The 20105-nt window shown below is 44.7% G+C and overlaps 1 protein-coding gene across 1 annotated transcript in view; it reads right to left on the bottom strand.

Moving 5' to 3' along the window:
• Positions 1–1579: 1579 nt before the first annotated feature.
• angpt2b (angiopoietin 2b) overlaps positions 1580–20105 on the bottom strand; it is a 237144-nt gene continuing 218618 nt past the window's right edge. Inside the window, exon 9 of the mRNA XM_078237789.1 lies at positions 1580–3211. Coding sequence (XP_078093915.1) covers positions 3051–3211 — 161 coding nt within the window. The 3' untranslated portion in view covers positions 1580–3050. The remainder of the gene's footprint in view (positions 3212–20105) is intronic.

Below are 20105 nucleotides of genomic sequence, written 5' to 3'. Positions count from 1 at the left end.
AGGTGTTCTGCAAAGTGGTCACCTAGTCTGCGTTTGGTCTCTCTGAAGTAGAGTAGATCGCCTTGAGAGCAGCAAATGCAATAGACCAGATTTAAGGAGGTGCAGGTAAAAGGACTGTTTCACCTGAAAAGATTGTATTGGGCCCTTGGATGGTGAGCAAGGAGGAGGTAAAGGGGCAGGTGTTGCACCTTCTACAGTTGCATGAGAAGGTGCTGTGGGCAGGGGGTGAGGGTGCTGCAGTTAGATTTGATTTGATTTGATTTATTATTGTCATGTGTTAACATACAGTGAAAAGCATTGTTTCTTGCACGCTATACAGACAAAGCATACCGCTCATAGAGGAGGAAAGGAGAGAATGCAGAATGTAGTGTTACAGTCATAGCTAAGGTGTAGAGAAAGATCAACTTAATGCAAGGTAGGTCCATTCAAAATTCTGATGGCAGCAGGGAAGGAGCTGCTCTTGAGTCAGTTGGTATGTGACCTCAGACTTTTGTATCTTTCTCCCGATGGAAGAAGGTGGAAATGGCGGAGGATTGTTTGAATGTGGAGGCTGGTGGGGTGAAAAGTGAGGACAAGGGGGACCCTATCCTGGTTATGGGAGGGAGGGAAGTGGGTGAGAGCAATGGATTGGGTGATGGGTCGGATACTGTTGAAAGCCAAAGTAAGTGGCAATCCACGATTTAGGAAGAAGGAAGACATATCGGCAGCGCTATTTTGGAAAGTGGCATCATCAGAACAGATGTGACGGAGACGAAGGAACTGAGAGAATGGGGTGTAAAGAGCTGTAGTCAAGGTAGCTGTGGGAGTCGATGGGCTTGTAGTGGATACTGGTGGAAAGTCTATTGTTTGGGTTGCTCAGAGATGGTGGTGGGAAACAGAGAAAATCACCGCAGGTCACTCCCACATAACTGCTTGCAGCATTTTGACACTCATGGGCCAGCAAGCTATTCAATGACCACTGTCTTGGTAGCAGAGGATTTCACAATGGAGGCAGTAGTTAGAAGAAATGTACGTTTTGCTTTCCTGTCAAAAATCAGAGCAGAAATTCTTAGAACGAACGTGAGGCTTGATTTCTTCTCTTTTACAAAATGCGTTAGGTCTCCTTTAGTCATAGAATCATAAAATCCCTTTATGGGCAAAAGGAGGCCATTTGGCCCATCGAACCTGCACTGACAACAATGCCACCCAGGCCTTATCCCCGTTACCCCACATATTTACCCTGCTAATCTCCCTGATACTAAGGGGTAATTTAGCATGGCCAATCAACCTAACCCACAATCTTTGGAATGTAGGAGGAAACCAGGGCACCCGGAGGAAACCCACGCAGACACGGGGAGAACGTGCAAACTCCACATAGACGGTGGCCTGAGACCAGAATTGAATCCGGGTCCCTGGTGCTGTGAGACAGCAGTGCTAACCACTGTGACACCCAGTCTCTTGTAAGTATTGCTATGATTTGCCAGTTAGCATGATTCACAGTTTATATAACAATTATATTTCGTACACATTCACAATAGTATTTTAAAACTGCAGGTGGCCCCACATTTGGTGCAAGAACAAAGAGGTTGCTGTGCACTTTAAAGTGAACTGCTTTAATAGAGTCTGCAAGATGCAGCCACCCCAAACAGAACCGTATTTCTTGCAGCAGTTTGAATTTCGTTGGATTGTTTGTTCGCAGGAACGACCTCGGTTTAAGTTTATTTGTTAGTGTCACAAGTAGGCTTACATTAACACTGCAATGAGGTTACTGTGAAAATCCCCTAGACCCCACACTCCGGCACTTGTTCGGGTACACTGAGGGAGAATTTAGCATGGCCAATGCACCTATCCAGCATATCTGTGGGAGGAAACCAGAGCACCCGGAGGAAACCCACGCAGATACTCTACCCTTTCTGTTAAGTGTTGGCTCTGTGATTGACAGGATACCTGGGGGCACAAAGTGCAATGGTTGGACGCACTATTACCTATTTCTAAAACAGCCTTACACTGCAAGAGCAATGATATGGCAATAACAGAAAACAGATAGACTGGACAAGTTTTCTCCGTGTTAAGGCAGGCAGCAGAAACTTTCAGAGCACACTGTCTCCTAGAGACTCATTCCAATGGAACAACGTTAGTCAAGACTTAATGTGGTGGAAGACACTGACCATGTTTGTATACAGGGGAGGGTGAAATGGTTTGGCACCAGGCTCTCCACATTTTTCAGATTCAATCATAATTGTATCAAAAAAAAACAGAACCAAAGATTTCAAAAGCACATTGATACAAACAGCTGGGTGTGCAGCAAATAGAACATCTGTTAGAACACAAATACGCAGTGACAACCAACAAGCGATGGAATTATTTTGGAACAATCTGCAACGCGTTGTCTGATGTGAGAACTGAACCTCATTAAAAAAAATAACTGGCTGTCCTCAAAAACCTCAAACAGACACAAACAGATAAACATAATAATGTTTCCTTTTCTTTTCTAAGACAGAATTTACAGAGGAAGCGCCCGACTACATGCTGCACGCTAAATAGTTAAACGTGTTACATTCGCGCTTTGCTTTCCGCTCGCTGTGGTCATGGACTCCGTACCCACTGAAGGAGAAAGCAGATGTGAAGGTTTATGCATCGAAGACAACACTGACAAAGAATGAACACTTTCGAATACACTTTGCCCTGAATCTAGATTATGTCAATGGGCAACACATTCTTTGCATCATTCGAGTTGAACAGGAGAAACCCAGAGGGGCTTTTTCTATTTCAGGGACTAGTTCAATGGCAAGTCATTTAATATTCTCCTTCCAGCCTTCCGCCGAGATTGTCCTTGTCAAATTTTTCACCGCTGAAGATGTGCAGGAAGGATTTGTTTTTAAAAAAAATATTTTCTAGCAATCTGCAGGCTGATAGCTGTGATAGTGAAGCCTTTAATATTTATATCCCAGCAGTGTGTGCAAAACGATTTAATAAAATTAAATCAGAGACTTTGCTGCGGATATGGAGTATCCCTTACATGCGATGGTGAATTCCTTTAGCTGCTCAGAAAAGCGATCCTTATGCATTGCTCAGAAAGCCACAGGTCGAATCATCATTGTGGTGGACTTGAGGGAGTAATGTGAGCCTTTCCAGTAGTGCCACTTGATCCCATTAAATCGAATTGTATTCATCCCGCCTGAGTAATACATGCCATTCAGGTTAGAAGGGCCACAGGCCTGAAACCACCATCCTGTAGACAAAAACAACAAATAAAATGACATTTAGAACATATCCATCTTAATGTCACCTTAAATCACTTTAACACATTGGATTATACTCAGTAACTTGGGCAGAAATCATAGATTCGTAGAATCCTACAGTGCAGAAGGAGACCATTCGGCCCATCAAGTCTGCACCGACCACAATCCCAAACCAGGCCCCAATAAAGAACATCCTAACAGGCAACAATGTGGTATTATGAGGATAGGCGTTTGAGATTGCCTCCGTCGTGAGTTCTCAATTTGAGTTATATACCTGGCAAAGGTGGCTGGTGCAGGTTAGTCACGAGGAATGGAAAATTGGCAGTACCATTATTCTAATCAGCTGTTATGTACCGCCAAGAAGTAGGTTTAATGTTCTGCTTTGCCAGAAGGAGAGGAATGAATTATCTTGTGAATCTATTGGATACATCCCAAAGAACATCAGGAGCAACACGTGCAATGTAGGAGAAAAATTATAAATTGGTGTTGATTGTCAGGCTGGTTTGCAGCGCTGTGAACTGGAAGCTACATATATTAATACACAGGGCCCTGTTTTTTTCAGATAGAAAGAACATGGAGACACATGTAAACTTGCTCGGGCGAGACTGGAAATTCCCACCCGAGGTCCGCAGAGATTTATGTTATCGGACCCTCACCCGCTCCGATTCTGGGCAGGCAAGGTGGTAGATTTCCGGCCGTTGCGTCTGTTCTAGCGAAACAAAATAAGTGGCAGTCATTCACTGCTTCATTCCTCAGGGCAATGTTTTGACCAATCAGAGTCAAGCTGCCTGGTTTAAATTTCAAACAATGCTTGCTAGTTAACTCAGTCAACATCAACTGGTGCATTCTCCATGGCAATGCCTCTACCAATCAGAGACCACACGCTAACCAATCAGCACTTTTCTTTCACACAGTACAAATTTGTTGATTTCCCTTACATTGTATTCTTGCAAATGTCCTGATGAGTGCAAGATGAAAAGCTTCGACAAAAAATGTCTCTTTTTCTTCAGCAACACTCAAGTTCTGTACTGTTAAACAAGTATTGCTAACTGATATAAAGTTCTTATATTCATAAGGTCACACACCATCCTGACTTGGAAATATGTCACCGTTCCTTCATCACAGCTGGGTGAAATGCTGGAACTCCCTTCCTAATGACACTGGGGGTACACTTACCACATGGTCTGCAGGAGTTCAAAGCGCAACCCTTTCAAAGGCTATTTATTGGGTTTGGGCAATAAATACTGGTCTTGCCAGAAACACCTAGATACCTAGAGCTTTTTTTAAGTTGCAAAGCAGGCAGATGCTTTCAGCTTCATTAACATGTTTGAAATGTCAACCAGTCTCCTAGGAGCAGGTTGGCTGGCTGCCTATGCCCTGACTCCATGAAACCTGGAAAGTGGCAGGTTGCGAGCCAGCTTCACATAGTGCCTGATAAATCTAACCTGCATATTGAGTGGAGAGAATGCTATGTCTTGTGGGGAAGAATATAACTAGGCCATCAATACAAGATCGTCACCGAGAAATCCAATAGGGAATTGAGGAGAAACTCCTTCAGCCAAAGAGTATGGAATTCATTACCACAAGGAGTGGTCAGGGTCAGGTCAGGGCATTTCATATATTGGTGCAGACTTGATGGGCTGAAGGGCCTCTTCTGTACTGCAGTATTCTGCGATTCTGTGAGTGATTGATGTACAGCGTAGGTGTACTTAAGGGAAAACTAGATAAACACATGAAGGAGATCGGAATAGACGGTTAAGATGATAGATTTAGATACCCTTGAGAAGGTGGTTGTGAGTTGCTGTCTTGATCCGCTGCAGTCCACGTGGAGAAGGTACACCCACAGTTCTGATAGGGAGGGAGTTCCAGTGTTTTGACCCAGCAACAGAGAAGGAACAGCGATAAAGTTACAAGTCAGGTTGGTGTGGAAATGGGGGGGAACTTGCAGATGGTGGTGTTCTCAAATTTTTGAACAATGGAGTATAATTTTAAGCTTAGACCCCAAATATTTATGAAGCACTTTTTGTTGAGTAAGTGTTTCAATATGGAGCAGAAAGCAGGAAATCTTCACTATATACCTCGACAAGTTGTAACAATATCAGGAATCCAACAAGGCCTAGATACTTAAACAGTGGCTCAAATAAATCTGCATTATTACTTTCTTCATGTGTTCCAGTAAACCCTCGATACTTGATCCTCAAGGGCACAGTCTTTGCATCTTCACCAATAGACAAACCATGCATGTTTGTGTAGAAACTTCGAGGATGACTCATTGTGGCTTCAAGTTATAACTGATTTATTAACAACGATGTTTATATATATATATACACAATCAAGGGTCTGACAGAACTACAATACACATCTGGGGCGATACGGTGGCACAGTGGTTAGTACTGCTGCCTCACAGAGCCAGGGACCCGAGTTCAATTCCCAGTTTGGGTCTGTGTGGAGTTTGCACCTTCTCCCTGTGTCTGCGTGGGTTTTCTCCAGGTGCTCCGGTTTCCTCCCACAGTCCAAAAGACAAGCTGGTTAGGTGCATAAGGCCACGCTAAATTCTCCCTCAGTGTACCCGAACAGGCGCCTGAGTGTGGCACTGGGGGATTATCACAGTAACTTCATTGCAGTGTTAATTTAAGCCTACTTGTGACACTAATAAATAAACTTTAAACTTTTGAAAAACTTCCCTTCTCCTCCCTGGCTCCAACTGAGGTTCCTCCCTTTCCTAGGACTTGCACCCTTGTTCCTGATTGGCTTGGTTTCCTGCGCGGATTGTCCATGGGGTCCGTCCTGATCACCCCCTTAAAAGGGCCACGTTATCACAATTTGCTTGTTTGTGAGGTCATAAATTTAGGACAGGCTTAATTGGCGTGAAGTATTGCAATAAATAATAATTTATCCAGACGGAAAAGGTTCATAACACCAGTTTTATAATCAAGACAGAGGAAAGGCTACTCACTGTATGCAGAAAAGCCAAAGTAAGAAGCATTGGGTCCAGTTGTAGGTAGGAATATCAAGTTATATTTTGATGGGGTTTAAAAGACATTCTCCCACCCAGGTGCAATTGGGCTGCCAGAAACGTGGACAAGATAACTGCTCAAAGCTATTCATGTCAGAAAAGCATGCCATAAAATTGTGCTCTTAAATGACCAGGGTAATCTTCCAAATTACGGACCTCAGTTTGCTGATGCAGCTTTTAAATCCAGTTTTCAGGTTTTTTTTCCAAGTTTACTTCCACCTCTAAAATAGGCACCGAGACCTGGGAAGCTCAGGAGAATTGCAAATAGTCTCTAAATCTTTAAAGGTGGCGGGGGGGGGGGAATATGAAAATAAAAGATCAAAATGCCAACAAGAACAAAGGGGAATGAGGTAAGCCAGAAGAATGGGTTGAATATTTTATGGTGCTGCATGTTCCAGGAGAAAGCTACTCGTGTTTGCATTGTCATGTTGGCATTATTAGATAGTGTCAGTATGAAGCAGAATACTGCAACTGTCCACAAATCCACAGAAATGTTTGCTGGATTTTGGGGGAGTTGGGGTGAGGGCAAACCTTTTTCTGGAATCCCTACAATCCAGAAGAGGCCGTTTGGCCCATCTACTCTCCGAAAAGCATCCCACACCGACCCTCCACTACACCCTTCTTTCCACCCTATCCCTGTAACCCCAAGCATTTACCTGATTTGATTTATCGTCACATATATTGGGATACGGTGAAAAGTATTGTTTCTTGCACGCTATACAGACAAAACATACTGTTCATAGAGTACAAGGAAAGGAGAGGGTGCAGAATGTAGTCTTACCATGGCCAATACGCCTAATCTACACACTTTTGGACACTAAAGGACAATTTAGTATGGCAAATCCACCTAACCTGCACATCTTTGGACTGTGGAAGGAAACCGGAGCACCCGGAGGAAACCCACGCAGATGCAGGGAGAACGTGTAGACTCCGCAAAGAGGCTGGAGTTGAACCCGGGTCCCTGGCGCTGTGAGACAGCAGTGTGCCACCATGCCACCCACAACTCCCAGTGGTCACTGTCGTTACCCCTCTGAAACTGCCTGCAGTTGCAGGATGTTGGACATGAGCAGCTTAGTGCTGACGTTCTGAAGCTGTGGTCCGCCACTCAGGACTCTGGCACTACCTTCCACCACCAGAGCCGGCAATCGGTGAAATCAGCAAGAAGTTTATTTTCTTAGCTCCCACATTGCAATTAGAAACCACATTAGAAATTACATCATGTTTAATCAAGTGGAACTGGATTTTTAACCGATGTGATTATGATAAAATTTGATGAACAACAGAACTGACCCTGACCAAATCCTTTTTACAACCATGGAGTACTATTAGATGATTAATTAGTAGATTTTTTAAGCTGCATTTTTAAAAATAACGTGATTTTAAAAAGTTATCCAAAATATATTTGCTTCTACTCCATGTGCATATCTCAATCATTAACTTGCTCAATGTAAAACCTTTAAAAAATTGATTTTACTTTGAACAAAGAATAAAGAACAAAGAAAATTACAGCACAGAACCAGACCCTTTGGCCCTCCAAGCCTGCACCGACCATGCTGCCTGACTGAACTTAAACCCCTTAACCTTCCGGGGACCATATTCCTCTATTCCCATTTTATTCATGTATTTATCCAGACGCCCCTTAAAAGTCACTATCGTATCTGCTTCCAGTACCTCTCCCGGCAACGAGTTCCAGGCACCCACCACCCTCTATGTAAAAAACTTGCTTCGTACATCTTTTTTTAAACCTTGCCCCTCGCACCTTAAACCTATGCCCCCTAGTAATTGACTCTTCCACCCTGAGAAAGAGCTTCTGACTGTCCACTCTGTCCTTGCCCCTCATAATCTTGTAGACTTCTATCAGGTCGCCCCTCAACCTCCGTCATTCCAGGGAGAACAAACCAAGTTTCTCCAACCTCTCCTCATAGCTAATGCCCTCCATAACAGGCAACCTTCTGGTAAATCTTTTCTGTACCTTTTCCAAAGCCTCAACATCTTTCTGGTAGTGTGGCGACCGGAATTGAACACTATATTCCACTGTGGTGTGTTTAGTTTTCTGTTTGAGGGGTGGTGGAGGTGGGGAGTGGTTTGTGAAAATCCTTCAGTGTGGTTAACGGGCTGAATATTTTATGGCGCTGGATGTTCCAGGAGAAAGCTACTTGTGTTTGCATCATCACGTTGGCATTATCAGATACTATCAGCGTGAAGCAGAACACTGCAACTGTCCACATATCCAGAGAAATGTTTGCTGGATTTTGGGGAGTTGAGATGAGGGTAAACCTTTTTATCAAATCCCTACAATGCAGCAGAGGCCATTCAGCCCATCGAGTCTGCACTGGCTCTCACATCCCGCTCCAACCTGGGAGTAGTCAGTAAAGAACTCGGCCACCAGTTGCAGCACCACTCATGGCGACCAGAGGGGAAAATCTTCCCATCAAGATTGCCAGATGCCTCGGCGAAGCTGACTTTGTGCTTAGCAGTGAGCATCCTTGCTTTGCTACTGATTGCAAAATCTGGCCTAATGTTTCCTTGGGCTACTAGTTTTGTAAATTTTCATGCACTCACGATCTATGTTAACAATGTTTCTGAACATATATTAAGGATAGACTGACATGTGTTCCCATGATTTGGCATATTCCCATTGTTAAGCATTTTGGCCTCATCCTGATGTTCCCATCACAGCTGTCAGTCTTCTGCCAAGTCGATTAATTCCATATGAGATCAATAAATAGCTAAAGGCATTGGATGCAGCCAAGGCTTTGGGCTCTAGCTGATCACATCCTGGCTCTATGTACTGAAGGCTTGTTCTCCAGAGCTAGCCATGTCCCTAGCCAAGCTGTTCCAGTACAGCTACAATATTGGCATCAAACTGACAATGTGGAAAATTGTCTAGGTTTGTCCATCCAAGAGAAATCTGATATGATCAGTTACCGCGCCATCAGTCCACTCTCAATCATCAGCAAAGTGATAGAAGTTGTCATCAGCAGCACAATCAAACAGCACTTACTCAGCAATAACCTGCTCACTGGACTCAGCTTGAGTTCCATTAGGGATACTTGGTTCCTGACCTCATCGCAGCCTTCACCCAGATATGGTAAAAAAATAGCTGAAGGAAAGTGGTGAGGCGAGAGTGACTGCCCTTGTTTTCAAGGCAACATTTGACCAAGTGTGGCATCAAGGAGCCCTAGCAAAACTGGAGTCAATGAGGATCAGGGGGGAAAGGCTCACACCTAGCCCAAAGGAAGGTGATAGATTGTTGCAGGTCAATCATCTCAGCCCTGGGACATCACAACAGGGATTTTCTTCAGGGTACTGTTCTAGGCCCAACCATATTTAGCTGTTTCATCAATGACCTTCCCTCCATCATAAGGTCAGAAGTGGGGATGTTTGTTGATGATTGCACAATGTTCAGCACCATTCAGGACTCTGCAGATACTGAAGCAGTCTGTGTTGTATGCAGCAAGAATTGGACAAAATTCAGGCTTTGAATAATAAGTGGCATGTAACAATCTTTCCGCACAAATGCCAGATAATGACCTTCTCCAACAAGTGAATCAAACCATCTCTTCTTGATATTCAGAAGGATTAACATCATCCACTTTTGGGGTTACCATTGACCAGAAACAAAACTGGACCAGCCATGTAAATACAAGGGCCAAAGCAGCAGATCAAAGGCTTGGAATTCTGTAACTCATGTACTGACTCCCCAAAGGCTGTCTACCATCTCCAAGGCACAAATCAGGAGTGTGATGGGATACTATCCACTTGACTGGATGAATGTAGCTCCATAACACTCAGGAAACTTGACACCCTATAGGACAAAGTAGCCCACTTGATCGGATGCCATCCACCGTTCATTCCCTCCATCTGGTGTTAGTGTTTATGTTTTAGTTTATTTATTAGTGTCACAAGTAGGCTTATATTAACAATGAAATGAAGTTACTGTGAAAATCCCCAAGTTGCCAGACTCCGGCACCTGTTCGGGTACACTGAGGGAGAATTTTAGCATGGCCATTGCACTTAACCAGCACGTCTTTCGAACTGTGGGAGGAAACCGGACCACCCGGAAGAAACCCATGTGGACACGGGGAGAACGCGCAGACTGCGCAATGACAGTGACCCAAGCCTGAAATCGAACCTCGGCCCCTGGTGCTGTGAGGCAGCAGTGCTAAGCACTGTGCCACTGTGTTTATTAGCTACAAGCTACACTGCAGCAACGCACTAAACCTCCTTGACAGCAATTTCCAAACCTGCAACCTCTACCAAGATGAAAGCACAACTGCATACAAGTTACTCCCCAAAGCACTCGCCACCCTAACTTGCAACTGTATTGCCCTTAGCTCGCCGCTGCTATGTCAAAATCCTGGAACTCCCTTCCTCAGAATTCTGTGAGATGTACAGCAGATGGACTTCAGCAGTCAAGAAGGTGACACCAACTTCTCAAGGGCAATTAGGAATGGGCAATAAATGCTGGCCCAGCCAGAAATGTTCACATCCCATGAAAGAATAAAAAAACACTTCCTTTATAATATGAAGTACAAAACAGAATAACTTTGATTAATTCTATGAATTACACCAGTCACATCCTGAAACAACCTATTCAAATGATATTTGGGAAATGTAAGCAGAGATATTATTCATTACACACTCGACTATGGTAAACATTCTGCTGTTACGAAGATATTTCCATTTTATTTTCTGCAACATTCCTGTTTTCCAATTGTCTCTTTTCTTCCAGTGTCACAGTAGGCAAATTCATGATTTTGGCCTCAGTACCCCCAGGACAACCAGGTAAAAAGTAAATGAATCGCTCACTGTTCCTTCCCGGTTGTTAATCACATATGAAGATGGTATGTGAAATATCGGATTGTGTGGATGAACAGTCCACTGTTCAAGTTTTCAGGTGAGAATGGTCATTTGGGATAGATACAGGAAGTCTGTCAACGTCGCCAAGGAAACCTGGATTCAAAGGGACAGAAGCATTGCTTATGTTCTTGGTCTCGACAGTTCTTCACAAGAAGAGATTTATGGAGTGACATTCACAGTCTCAGGACATGCGAAAGTACTTTGCAATTAGTGCATAAACTGTTGGAATGTTGGAAATGCAACAGGCAATTGGCACGCAGCTAAGTCCCACAACAAGCTACTGACAAAGTAATCTGATTTTTGGTCATCTTCAAATAGCGTCACGGGACATTTTACACTCACTAAGAGGGCAGGCAGGGCCTGGGTTTAACATCTCATCCAAAAGACAGCACCTCCGACAGTGCAGCACAGGCTCAAAGAACAAAGAACAGTACAGCACAGGAACATGCCCTTCAGCCTTCCAAGCCTGCGCCGATCATGATGCCTGCCTAAACTAAAACCGTATGCACTTAGAGTCCGTATACTTCCATTCCCATCCTGTCTAGTTGTCCCTTAAATGCCGCTATCATACCTGCTCTCACCGCCTTCCCGAGCAGCGCATTTCAGACATTCACCACCCTCTGTGTAAAAAACTTGCCTCATACATCTCCTCTAAACTTTTCCCCACGCACCTTAAGCCTCTGTCTCCTAGTATCTGACTATCCAAGTAAGGAATGAAGTGCCAGCTTGGAATGGTTTGTGAAGTTGTACGAACTAAGTAATGGCATGATGGGAAAATTGGTCAACTATTTGGTATAATATAAAAAAAGCTGACCAAGCTATTCCAAAATGCCTGACCCCTGTAAGACCTGATAAGGCTGACTCCGCATAACCTAGGGCTGTATGAGTAAGGCAAGATAAGGTCAGGGATTAAGGAGTCACCGACCTTTTTCTGTTCTATCAAAGGACACTTTGCCTGAATGCACGAAGCATTCGGAACAAGGTGAATGAGTTGATGGTGCAAATCAGCACAAGTGGGTACGATCTAGTGGCCATTACAGAAACGTGGCTGAAAGGTGACCAGGACTGGGAGATGAATATCCAGGGGTATCAGGCGTTTAGGAAGAATAGACAGGAAGGAAAAGGTGGTGGGGTCGCGCTATTAATAAGAGATAATATCAGGGTAGTACTGAGGGATGACATAGGCTCTGAGGAACAAAACGTGGAATCATTATGGGTAGAGATGAGGAATAGTAGAGGGAGAAAGACACTAGTAGGTGTGGTATATAGGCCCCCAAATAATAATGTTGAGGTAGGGAGGGCTATAAACAAGCAGATAAGGGATGCGTGTAAAAACGGAACGGCAATAATCATGGGGGACTTCAACATGCACATTGACTAGCAGACTCAAGTCGGTAAGGGTGGAATGGAGGAAGAGTTCTTAGAATGCTGTCGGGATAGTTTCCTTGAACAGCATGTTACGGAACCGACGAGGGAACGAGCTATTTTGGATCTGGTATTGTGTAACGAGGTAGGTAGAATTAAGGATCTTATTGTGAAGGACCCTCTTGGGTCTAGTGACCACAATATGGTCGAATTTCTGATTCAGATGGAAGAGGAGAAAGTTTGGTCTCAAACCAGTGTCCTCTGTTTGAACAGAGGGAAATATGATAGGATGAGGGATGAATTGGCTAAGGTAGACTGGGAGAGCAGGCTGGCAGGTAGGATAGCTGAGGAACAGTGGAGGATTTTTAAGGAGATCCTTTTCAGTTCTCAGCAAAAATATATTCCAGCAAAAAACAAGGATTGTAAGAAAAGGGAGAACCAGCCGTGGATAACGAAGGAAATAAAGGAGAGTATTAAAATAAAAACAGCTGCGTACAGAGTGGCCAAAAATAGTGGAGAAACAAGTGATTGGGAAAAATTTAAGAAACAACAAAGAGAGACTAAGAAAGCGATAAAGAAAGGAAGGATAGACTATGAAGCTAGGCTAGCAATTAATATAAAAAATGATAGTAAAAGTTTTTATAAATATATAAAAAGGAATAGAGTGGCTAGAGTGAATGTTGGACCCTTGGAGGACGAGAGGGGGGAGTTAATAGTGGGAAATGAGGATATGGCTGAATCTTTAAATAAGTTTTTTGTGTCGGTCTTCACGGTGGAGGACACAAATAGTTTGCCAAATATTAACGATAGAGGGTTGGCAGCAGGAGAAATACTTAATACGATTAATGTTACCAGAGAGGCAGTGCTGGGTAGACTAATGGGACTGAAGGTGGACAAGTCCCCGGGTCCGGATGGAATGCATCCCAGGGTATTGAAAGAAATGTCAGAGGTAATAGTGGATGCGTTAGTGATTATTTATCAAAACTCGTTGCATTCTGGGGTAGTGCCGGTTGATTGGAAAACGGCTAATGTTACGCCGCTGTTTAAAAAAGGAAGGAGACAAAAGGCGGGTAACTATAGGCCGGTCAGCTTAACGTCTGTAGTAGGGAAAATGCTGGAATCCATTATTAAAGAGGAGATAGCAGGGCATCTGGATAGAAATGGTTCGATCAATCAGACGCAGCATGGATTCATGAGGGGAAAGTCGTGCTTGACGAACATGTTGGATTTTTATGAAGATGTGACTAGGGCGGTTGATGGAGGAGAACCGGTGGATGCGGTGTTTTTGAATTTCCAAAAGGCGTTTGATAAGGTGCCCCATAAAAGGCTGCTGAAGAAAATTAGGGCACACGGAGTTGGGGGTAGTGTGTTAAAGTGGATTGGGGACTGGCTATCCGACAGGAAGCAGAGAGTCGGAATAAATGGGTGTTTTTCCGGTTGGAGGAAGGTAACTAGTGGCGTGCCGCAGGGATCGGTACTCGGGCCGCAACTGTTTACCATTTATATAGATGATCTGGAGGAGGGGACGGAGTGTAGGGTAACGAAGTTTGCAGACGACACAAAGATAAGTGGAAAAGTGAATCGTGTGGAGGACGGAGAAGATCTGCAGAGAGATTTGGACAGGCTGAGTGAGTGGGCGAGGATATGGCAAATGGAGTATAACGTTGAGAAATGCGAGGTTATACACTTTGGAGGAAATAATAACAAATGGGATTACTATCTCAATGGAAACAAATTAAAACATGCTACCGTGCAAAGGGACCTGGGGGTCCTTGTGCATGAGACGCAAAAGCCCAGTCTGCAGGTACAACAGGTGATCAAGAAGGCAAATGGGATGTTGGCCTATATTGCGAGGGGGATGGAATATAAAAGCAGGGATGTCTTGATGCACCTGTACAGGGCATTGGTGAGGCCGCAGCTGGAATACTGTGTGCAGTATTGGTCCCCTTATATGAGGAAGGATGTATTGGCATTGGAGGGAGTGCAGAGAAGGTTCACCAGGTTGATACCGGAGATGAGGGGTTTGGATTATGAGGAGAGGCTGAGGAGATTGGGTTTGTACTCGTTGGAGTTTAGAAGGATGAGGGGGGATCTTATGGAGACTTATAAGATAATGCGGGGGCTGGATAGGGTGGAGGCGGAGAGATTCTTTCCACTTAGTAAGGAAGTTAAAACTAGAGGACACAGCCTCAAAATAAAGGGAGGTCGGTTTAAGACAGAGTTGAGGAGGAACTTCTTCTCCCAGAGGGTGGTGAATGTCTGGAATTCTCTGCCCACTGAGGTGGTGGAGGCTACCTCGCTGAATATGTTTAAAGCGCGGATGGATGGATTCCTGATCGGTAAGGGAATTAAGGGTTATGGGGATCAGGCGGGTAAGTGGTACTGATCCACGTCAGATCAGCCATGATCTTATTGAATGACGGGGCAGGCTCGAGGGGCTAGATGGCCTACTCCTGCTCCTATTTCTTATGTTCTTATGTTCTTATAAGGGTATGAATGATGAGACAAAGAGTCCTAGGAGGTCAGCAGGTTGTGCCATGATTTATGCCATTGCTTATGATTCTATTACTGATCGAATTCCTGAATAAGCTCTAGTCACGCAAACTGATAATGATTATGTATAAATACTGAACTGATTCTTTATGTAAGCGTGGACTTGAGAAGGAATTAGCAAGTTGTAACAACTGCTCTCTAAACTCAAGTTTCGGCCACTACTGCATTCAGTCTTTTGTAAATAAAGACTAGTTATTTAGTCAGAACGAATTTTGTTGAGTCTTTCTGTCACAGTCAAGAAGCAGGAAAGTTTCCACTTCAACAGGTTGCTCAAGTCCTTGGAGAAGAACCTGAACCCACAACCTTCTGACTCAGAGGCAGAACCTGTACTCAAATTTTATTTCTCTCAGCTACCTTCTCTCGGTTTTTAAGGCAAGGATAGATAGATTTTTGAACAGTAAAGAAATTAAGGGTTATGGTGAGCGGGTGGGAAATTGGAGCTGAGTCCACGAAAAGATCAGCCATGGCCTTATTGAATGGCGGAGCAGGCTCGAAGGGCCAGATGGCCTATTCTATTGTGCAAATTCCTGCTCCTAGTTCTTATGTTCTCATGCTCATACCGCTAATTTCTCAAGCTCAGCAGAAGACAAAAGCAAAGACGCCTTCTGCGCATTCCTTTTGCGAACTTACTCCGATTCGGTTTGGCAGCTATGGAATGGGGGCTTTCAGAAAATCAAAGGAGGTAGAACAGGAGACAGGGCTTGGTGGAGCAGGAACCAGGAAAGGAATGTGCTTGATTAGATATCAGACCAGAAAGGAATAGCTTTAGCAGTGAATTTGCCAGATAGACTGCCAACAGCCGCGTGTCCCCAGTGCATGTCTCGTTCCCAGCTCCTAAATATTCTTTTGCTTCAGAAGCTATCTGTGCTGCCTTACACTGCTGGTGGGAATGTTTAATCTGGCACGCATCAGGCGAGTCAGAAACAGCCAAATTTGCAACTGTTTATATTCGTTCACTGCTTCAATAACCAATCCAAAATTGAGGTACGAAGCTAATCAGCCATTCACAGAGAAACACCTGTGAAATGAGACTTTGAAATGTAAAACGCTGCTTTAAATTGTTAAATTACTCGAGTCAGAACATGTGTTCATATTTAATTAGAAACAACAAATGCTGGAAATCTGAACAAAATCAAACAGGAAATGGAACAGTGTTTGCAGAAAGGAAAATTTAACTTGTCTTTTTTTCTTTGCCTCACAAATTCTAATTGATGTGCCTTCTGCAACATTTCCGACCACTGTGTCGAATGATCAGCGTTGCTGGAAGTGTTCAGTGCAATTCATGTTTAGAATTTAGTGTTTGAGTGAGCCAGCAAATGACTTCATTCGAAATGGGAGCTTTTTCTCATTAAAACTGCTGTAAAATCCGAAACATGGAAATATTTCCAGTGCAATTATGAATGTAAGGTGCAGTCACTCACTTAAAGTGATGCAGCTTCTGACAGGATGTTCCTGATGTTGCGATAGATGAATTTGAGTTATATCAGTAAGAGGCGATCATTTGGGAGCTTACTGTGTTCGTATTGGCTGCTATTTTATCCACATTACAGAGACTTGGCTTCAAAAGTACTTCATTGGCCTTAAAGCCCTTTGGAACATCCCAAGGTCATGAAATGCGGCATACAAATGAGAATCTTTCATTCTTTAATAGGAACAACAGGAACATGGCAAAAGAATGAGGAATGGTAGTGCCAGGGTGCCAGGCTGGCACTACCCAAGGGGCACTACCCCCCTTGCCCCTGACCTCCCGGGGGCCCTCAATGGCCTCCGGTTCTACCTTCGTTAGTTGAAATCCCCCATGGATATGTCCATGTTATTTTCTCAATCTCCCTACCTCTTCACTGAGTACCTATTCCTGATAGCCAACTCGTCGTCTATACTGAGATCGAAGTATATTAGTTATCGAGATGCTAGAATATTGGAAGTGATCTTACCATTGCCGTCCCTGTTGGTGGGGACCAGCTGTGATTCTTGTCGGAGAGAACCTCTCCCAGCAAGTCTATACAGGTGAGTGAGCCCGGACGATCCAATCCCAGGCTTGCTAACGACATTAAAATAAGATTTATTTAAGATTGGATGCAAATTATTTATTCAGCCGAGCTCCAGAAATGGGCATGAGGCAGAATGCGCCGGATATCTGGTGCTGGTAAGATCGCGAGAGGTGAGAAATTGGGTGCGAACCTGATCTCTCGGCTTTCTTGCGATCTTACCGGCCTATCGGCAATGGTAAGATCGCCCCCAATATTCTAGTATCTCGATAACTAACATACTTTGAAGAGTTAGGGAGATTGGGAAAAGCACATGGACACAGCCATGGGGGATTTCAACTCACCAAGAATATTGTGGGATTGCCCATGTGGTTTAGAGTCAGACTTGATAAATGTAATGCAAAATGACCCATGTGGATGGAGCCTCAAGAGACAGTTGTTGGATTTAGTTTATAACAGTAACCCCAACAGCACAGAGGAAATGCTCACCAGCATGACTTAAGACTGACATTATACAGAATCAGTGCTGCTGGGGACCGACAATCAGGTACACAATTTTGAAAAGGTCAGGTTATAAGAGAAGATTGACAAGAGGGATTGCCTCATAACATCTCATTGAGTACAAAAATAATACTAGACATAGTGAGAAATATGCAGAATAAATGCACACTAGACTCAATAAAAATAACCGACGGCCTGAATTTTACCCACATAGGGCAAACACAGCGGGTGGGACCAGAAATGGCCACGTTTTTGGATTCCATCCGAAATTGAACAATAAATGCAATGTCACACTAGCTGGTCAATTAAGGGTCGGCCATCATGAAACGCAGACATAGGCGCTGTGAAGCCAGTGAGGGTTAGGGTGTGGGAAGCTTCGGGTCCAATGGGTTCCAAATGGGAGGGTTAAAATCAGCTGTGTCAGACTGAAGAAGACATCAGAGGAGGCACCGTGAGCTCGGCAGAATGGCAGCAGCACCTGGGAGGCACACCAGATGAGAGGGCAATGCAGGTGGACAGTCAGCCAGCCCTCCCGCGGTTTTCAGTTGACTGCCTGCTCACACTTGTGGAGGCAGTGAGTGCCAGGAGGGACATCCTTATGCCTCATGAAGGTAAGAGCAGGCCACCCCAAAAAAACCAAGAAGGCCTGGGCAGAGGTTAGAGCCGAGGTCAGCGGGTGAGACGTTGTGCGTTGCAGTACTAGAAAAAATCCAATGTGTTCTGACTCACTCAGCCTGGCCGGCTTGGTCCATCTCAAAATGGACGAAGGTGCTTATAGAAACATAGAAGGTAGGAGCAGGAGGAGGCCATTCAGCCCATCGAGTCTGCTTCGCCATTCATCACGATCATGGCTGATCATCCAACTCAACAGCCTGGTCCTGCTTTCTCCCCATAACCTTTGATCCCATTCGCCCCAACTGCTATATCCAGCCGCCTCTTGAATACATTCAATGTTTTGGTATCAACTACTTCCTGTGGTCACGAATTCCGCAGGCTCACCACTCTTTGGGTGAAGAAATGTCTCCTCACCTCCGTCCAAAATGGTCTACCCTGTATCCTCAGACTGTGACCCCTGGTTCTGGACTCCCCCACCATCTATCCTGTGTAGACCTGTTGGTATTTTATAAGTCTCTATGAGATCCCCCCTCATTCATCCAGCGAAAACAATCCTAACCTAGTCAATCTCCTCATACATCAGTCCCACCATTCCCGGAATCAGCCTAGTAAACCTTTGCTGCACTCCGTCAATCCATGGGAACAGAGCGTCATTAACCAGCTTGATGCAACAGTGCACAGCTGACCAGGAAACTCCGCAAGTTCACCCACTGACCCTTGGAAAGACCAGATGCATAAATGTTAAGGGCTGCAGTGACCTTCAGAGCCATAGGCATTGGCTGTCCACCCACACAATCGGAGGCTATCTACAGGCCAATCATTTGGCATATAGAAGTGATTGTTTCCTTTGAGTGGTGGAGCCTCCTGCAGCACTGGGGGTAGTTCACTTGATGCCTGTACAGCCTGGCAACTGGGTAGTGGCATCCTCCAAAAGCCCATGCTCCTTGCCCTCCCTGCCGGTCCTGGACACCCTATGCCTGCATCTCTCTTCTGAGGTGACACCTGCCATCACCTGGTCCCCTTTCTCTTCTGCACTTCTCTCCCTTGCCAGGAGGTGTCCCCTGCTGAGTAGAAAATACCCATCTGCTGATATGTAAATTAGGCTGACTTGTCATTATAGGGGTTGAAATTCTCAGAGAGATCTTACAAAACTAGAGCATCCTGAAAGATCCAGAAATTATGCAATTACCTCGCAAGAAAGCACTGAAAATAGTCAAAAACTAATATTTTAATCCCACCCAAACTCTCACTAGCTGCGACCAACTCGGCCTGTCTTTGTTCCTGCCTCTTTTTAATCCTGCCCTTGGATGAGAAGTCGGCAAAAATGGATTGGCTGCCTGCCTGTGCACTGACCTGAAAATTGCACAAGTGATGTAAAGTTCAGGTCAATTGGACTTTACATCACTTGAGCTAGCTGCCTCATTGTTGGACGGCACACAGCAGACTCCCGTTCGAACCCGCCAACCAAAATATCACCCAGGGATGTGATCATGCTGGGACAGGTGTCGGACATCTTAACGCACGATCTTGTGCCTTTCCAGGTCAGACGAGTGTCCGCTCTTGGTGCATAAAATTCTGGCCTATAATCCATTAACAAACGGAAATATCAGCCAGAATTTTACCGCCCCACCCGCCTCGGGAATCGGAGCAGGCAAGGGGCGAACCATGAAAAGGTCTGTTGACCTCGGGCGGGATTTTACGGTTTTGGAACGAGTGAGACCGTAAATTCCCACCCAAAGGCCAGAATTTTCCTGCCCCGTCCGCCCCGGAATCAGGGCGGGCGTGGCTCACAGAACGGATTTCTCCATTGGCCTCGGGCGGGATTTTACTAGGCTCGCCCGAGCAAAGTGGTAAAATACCAGCCAAAAAGTCCAGAAAGTCTGCAAAGAGAAGGACAAGGAAGGCTATCAAGTGTAAAACTTCTGGAGCCTGGCAAAATGATGATCAGAAATGTGAGGAGGAAACCGGGAATGTGTATTACCG

The sequence above is a fragment of the Mustelus asterias genome, chromosome 21 (genome assembly GCF_964213995.1).
Source record: "Mustelus asterias chromosome 21, sMusAst1.hap1.1, whole genome shotgun sequence".
NCBI classification, from domain to species: domain Eukaryota; kingdom Metazoa; phylum Chordata; class Chondrichthyes; order Carcharhiniformes; family Triakidae; genus Mustelus; species Mustelus asterias.
The sequence above is the reverse complement of the archived record's forward strand: the minus strand, read 5'-3'. Positions and strand labels throughout refer to the sequence as shown.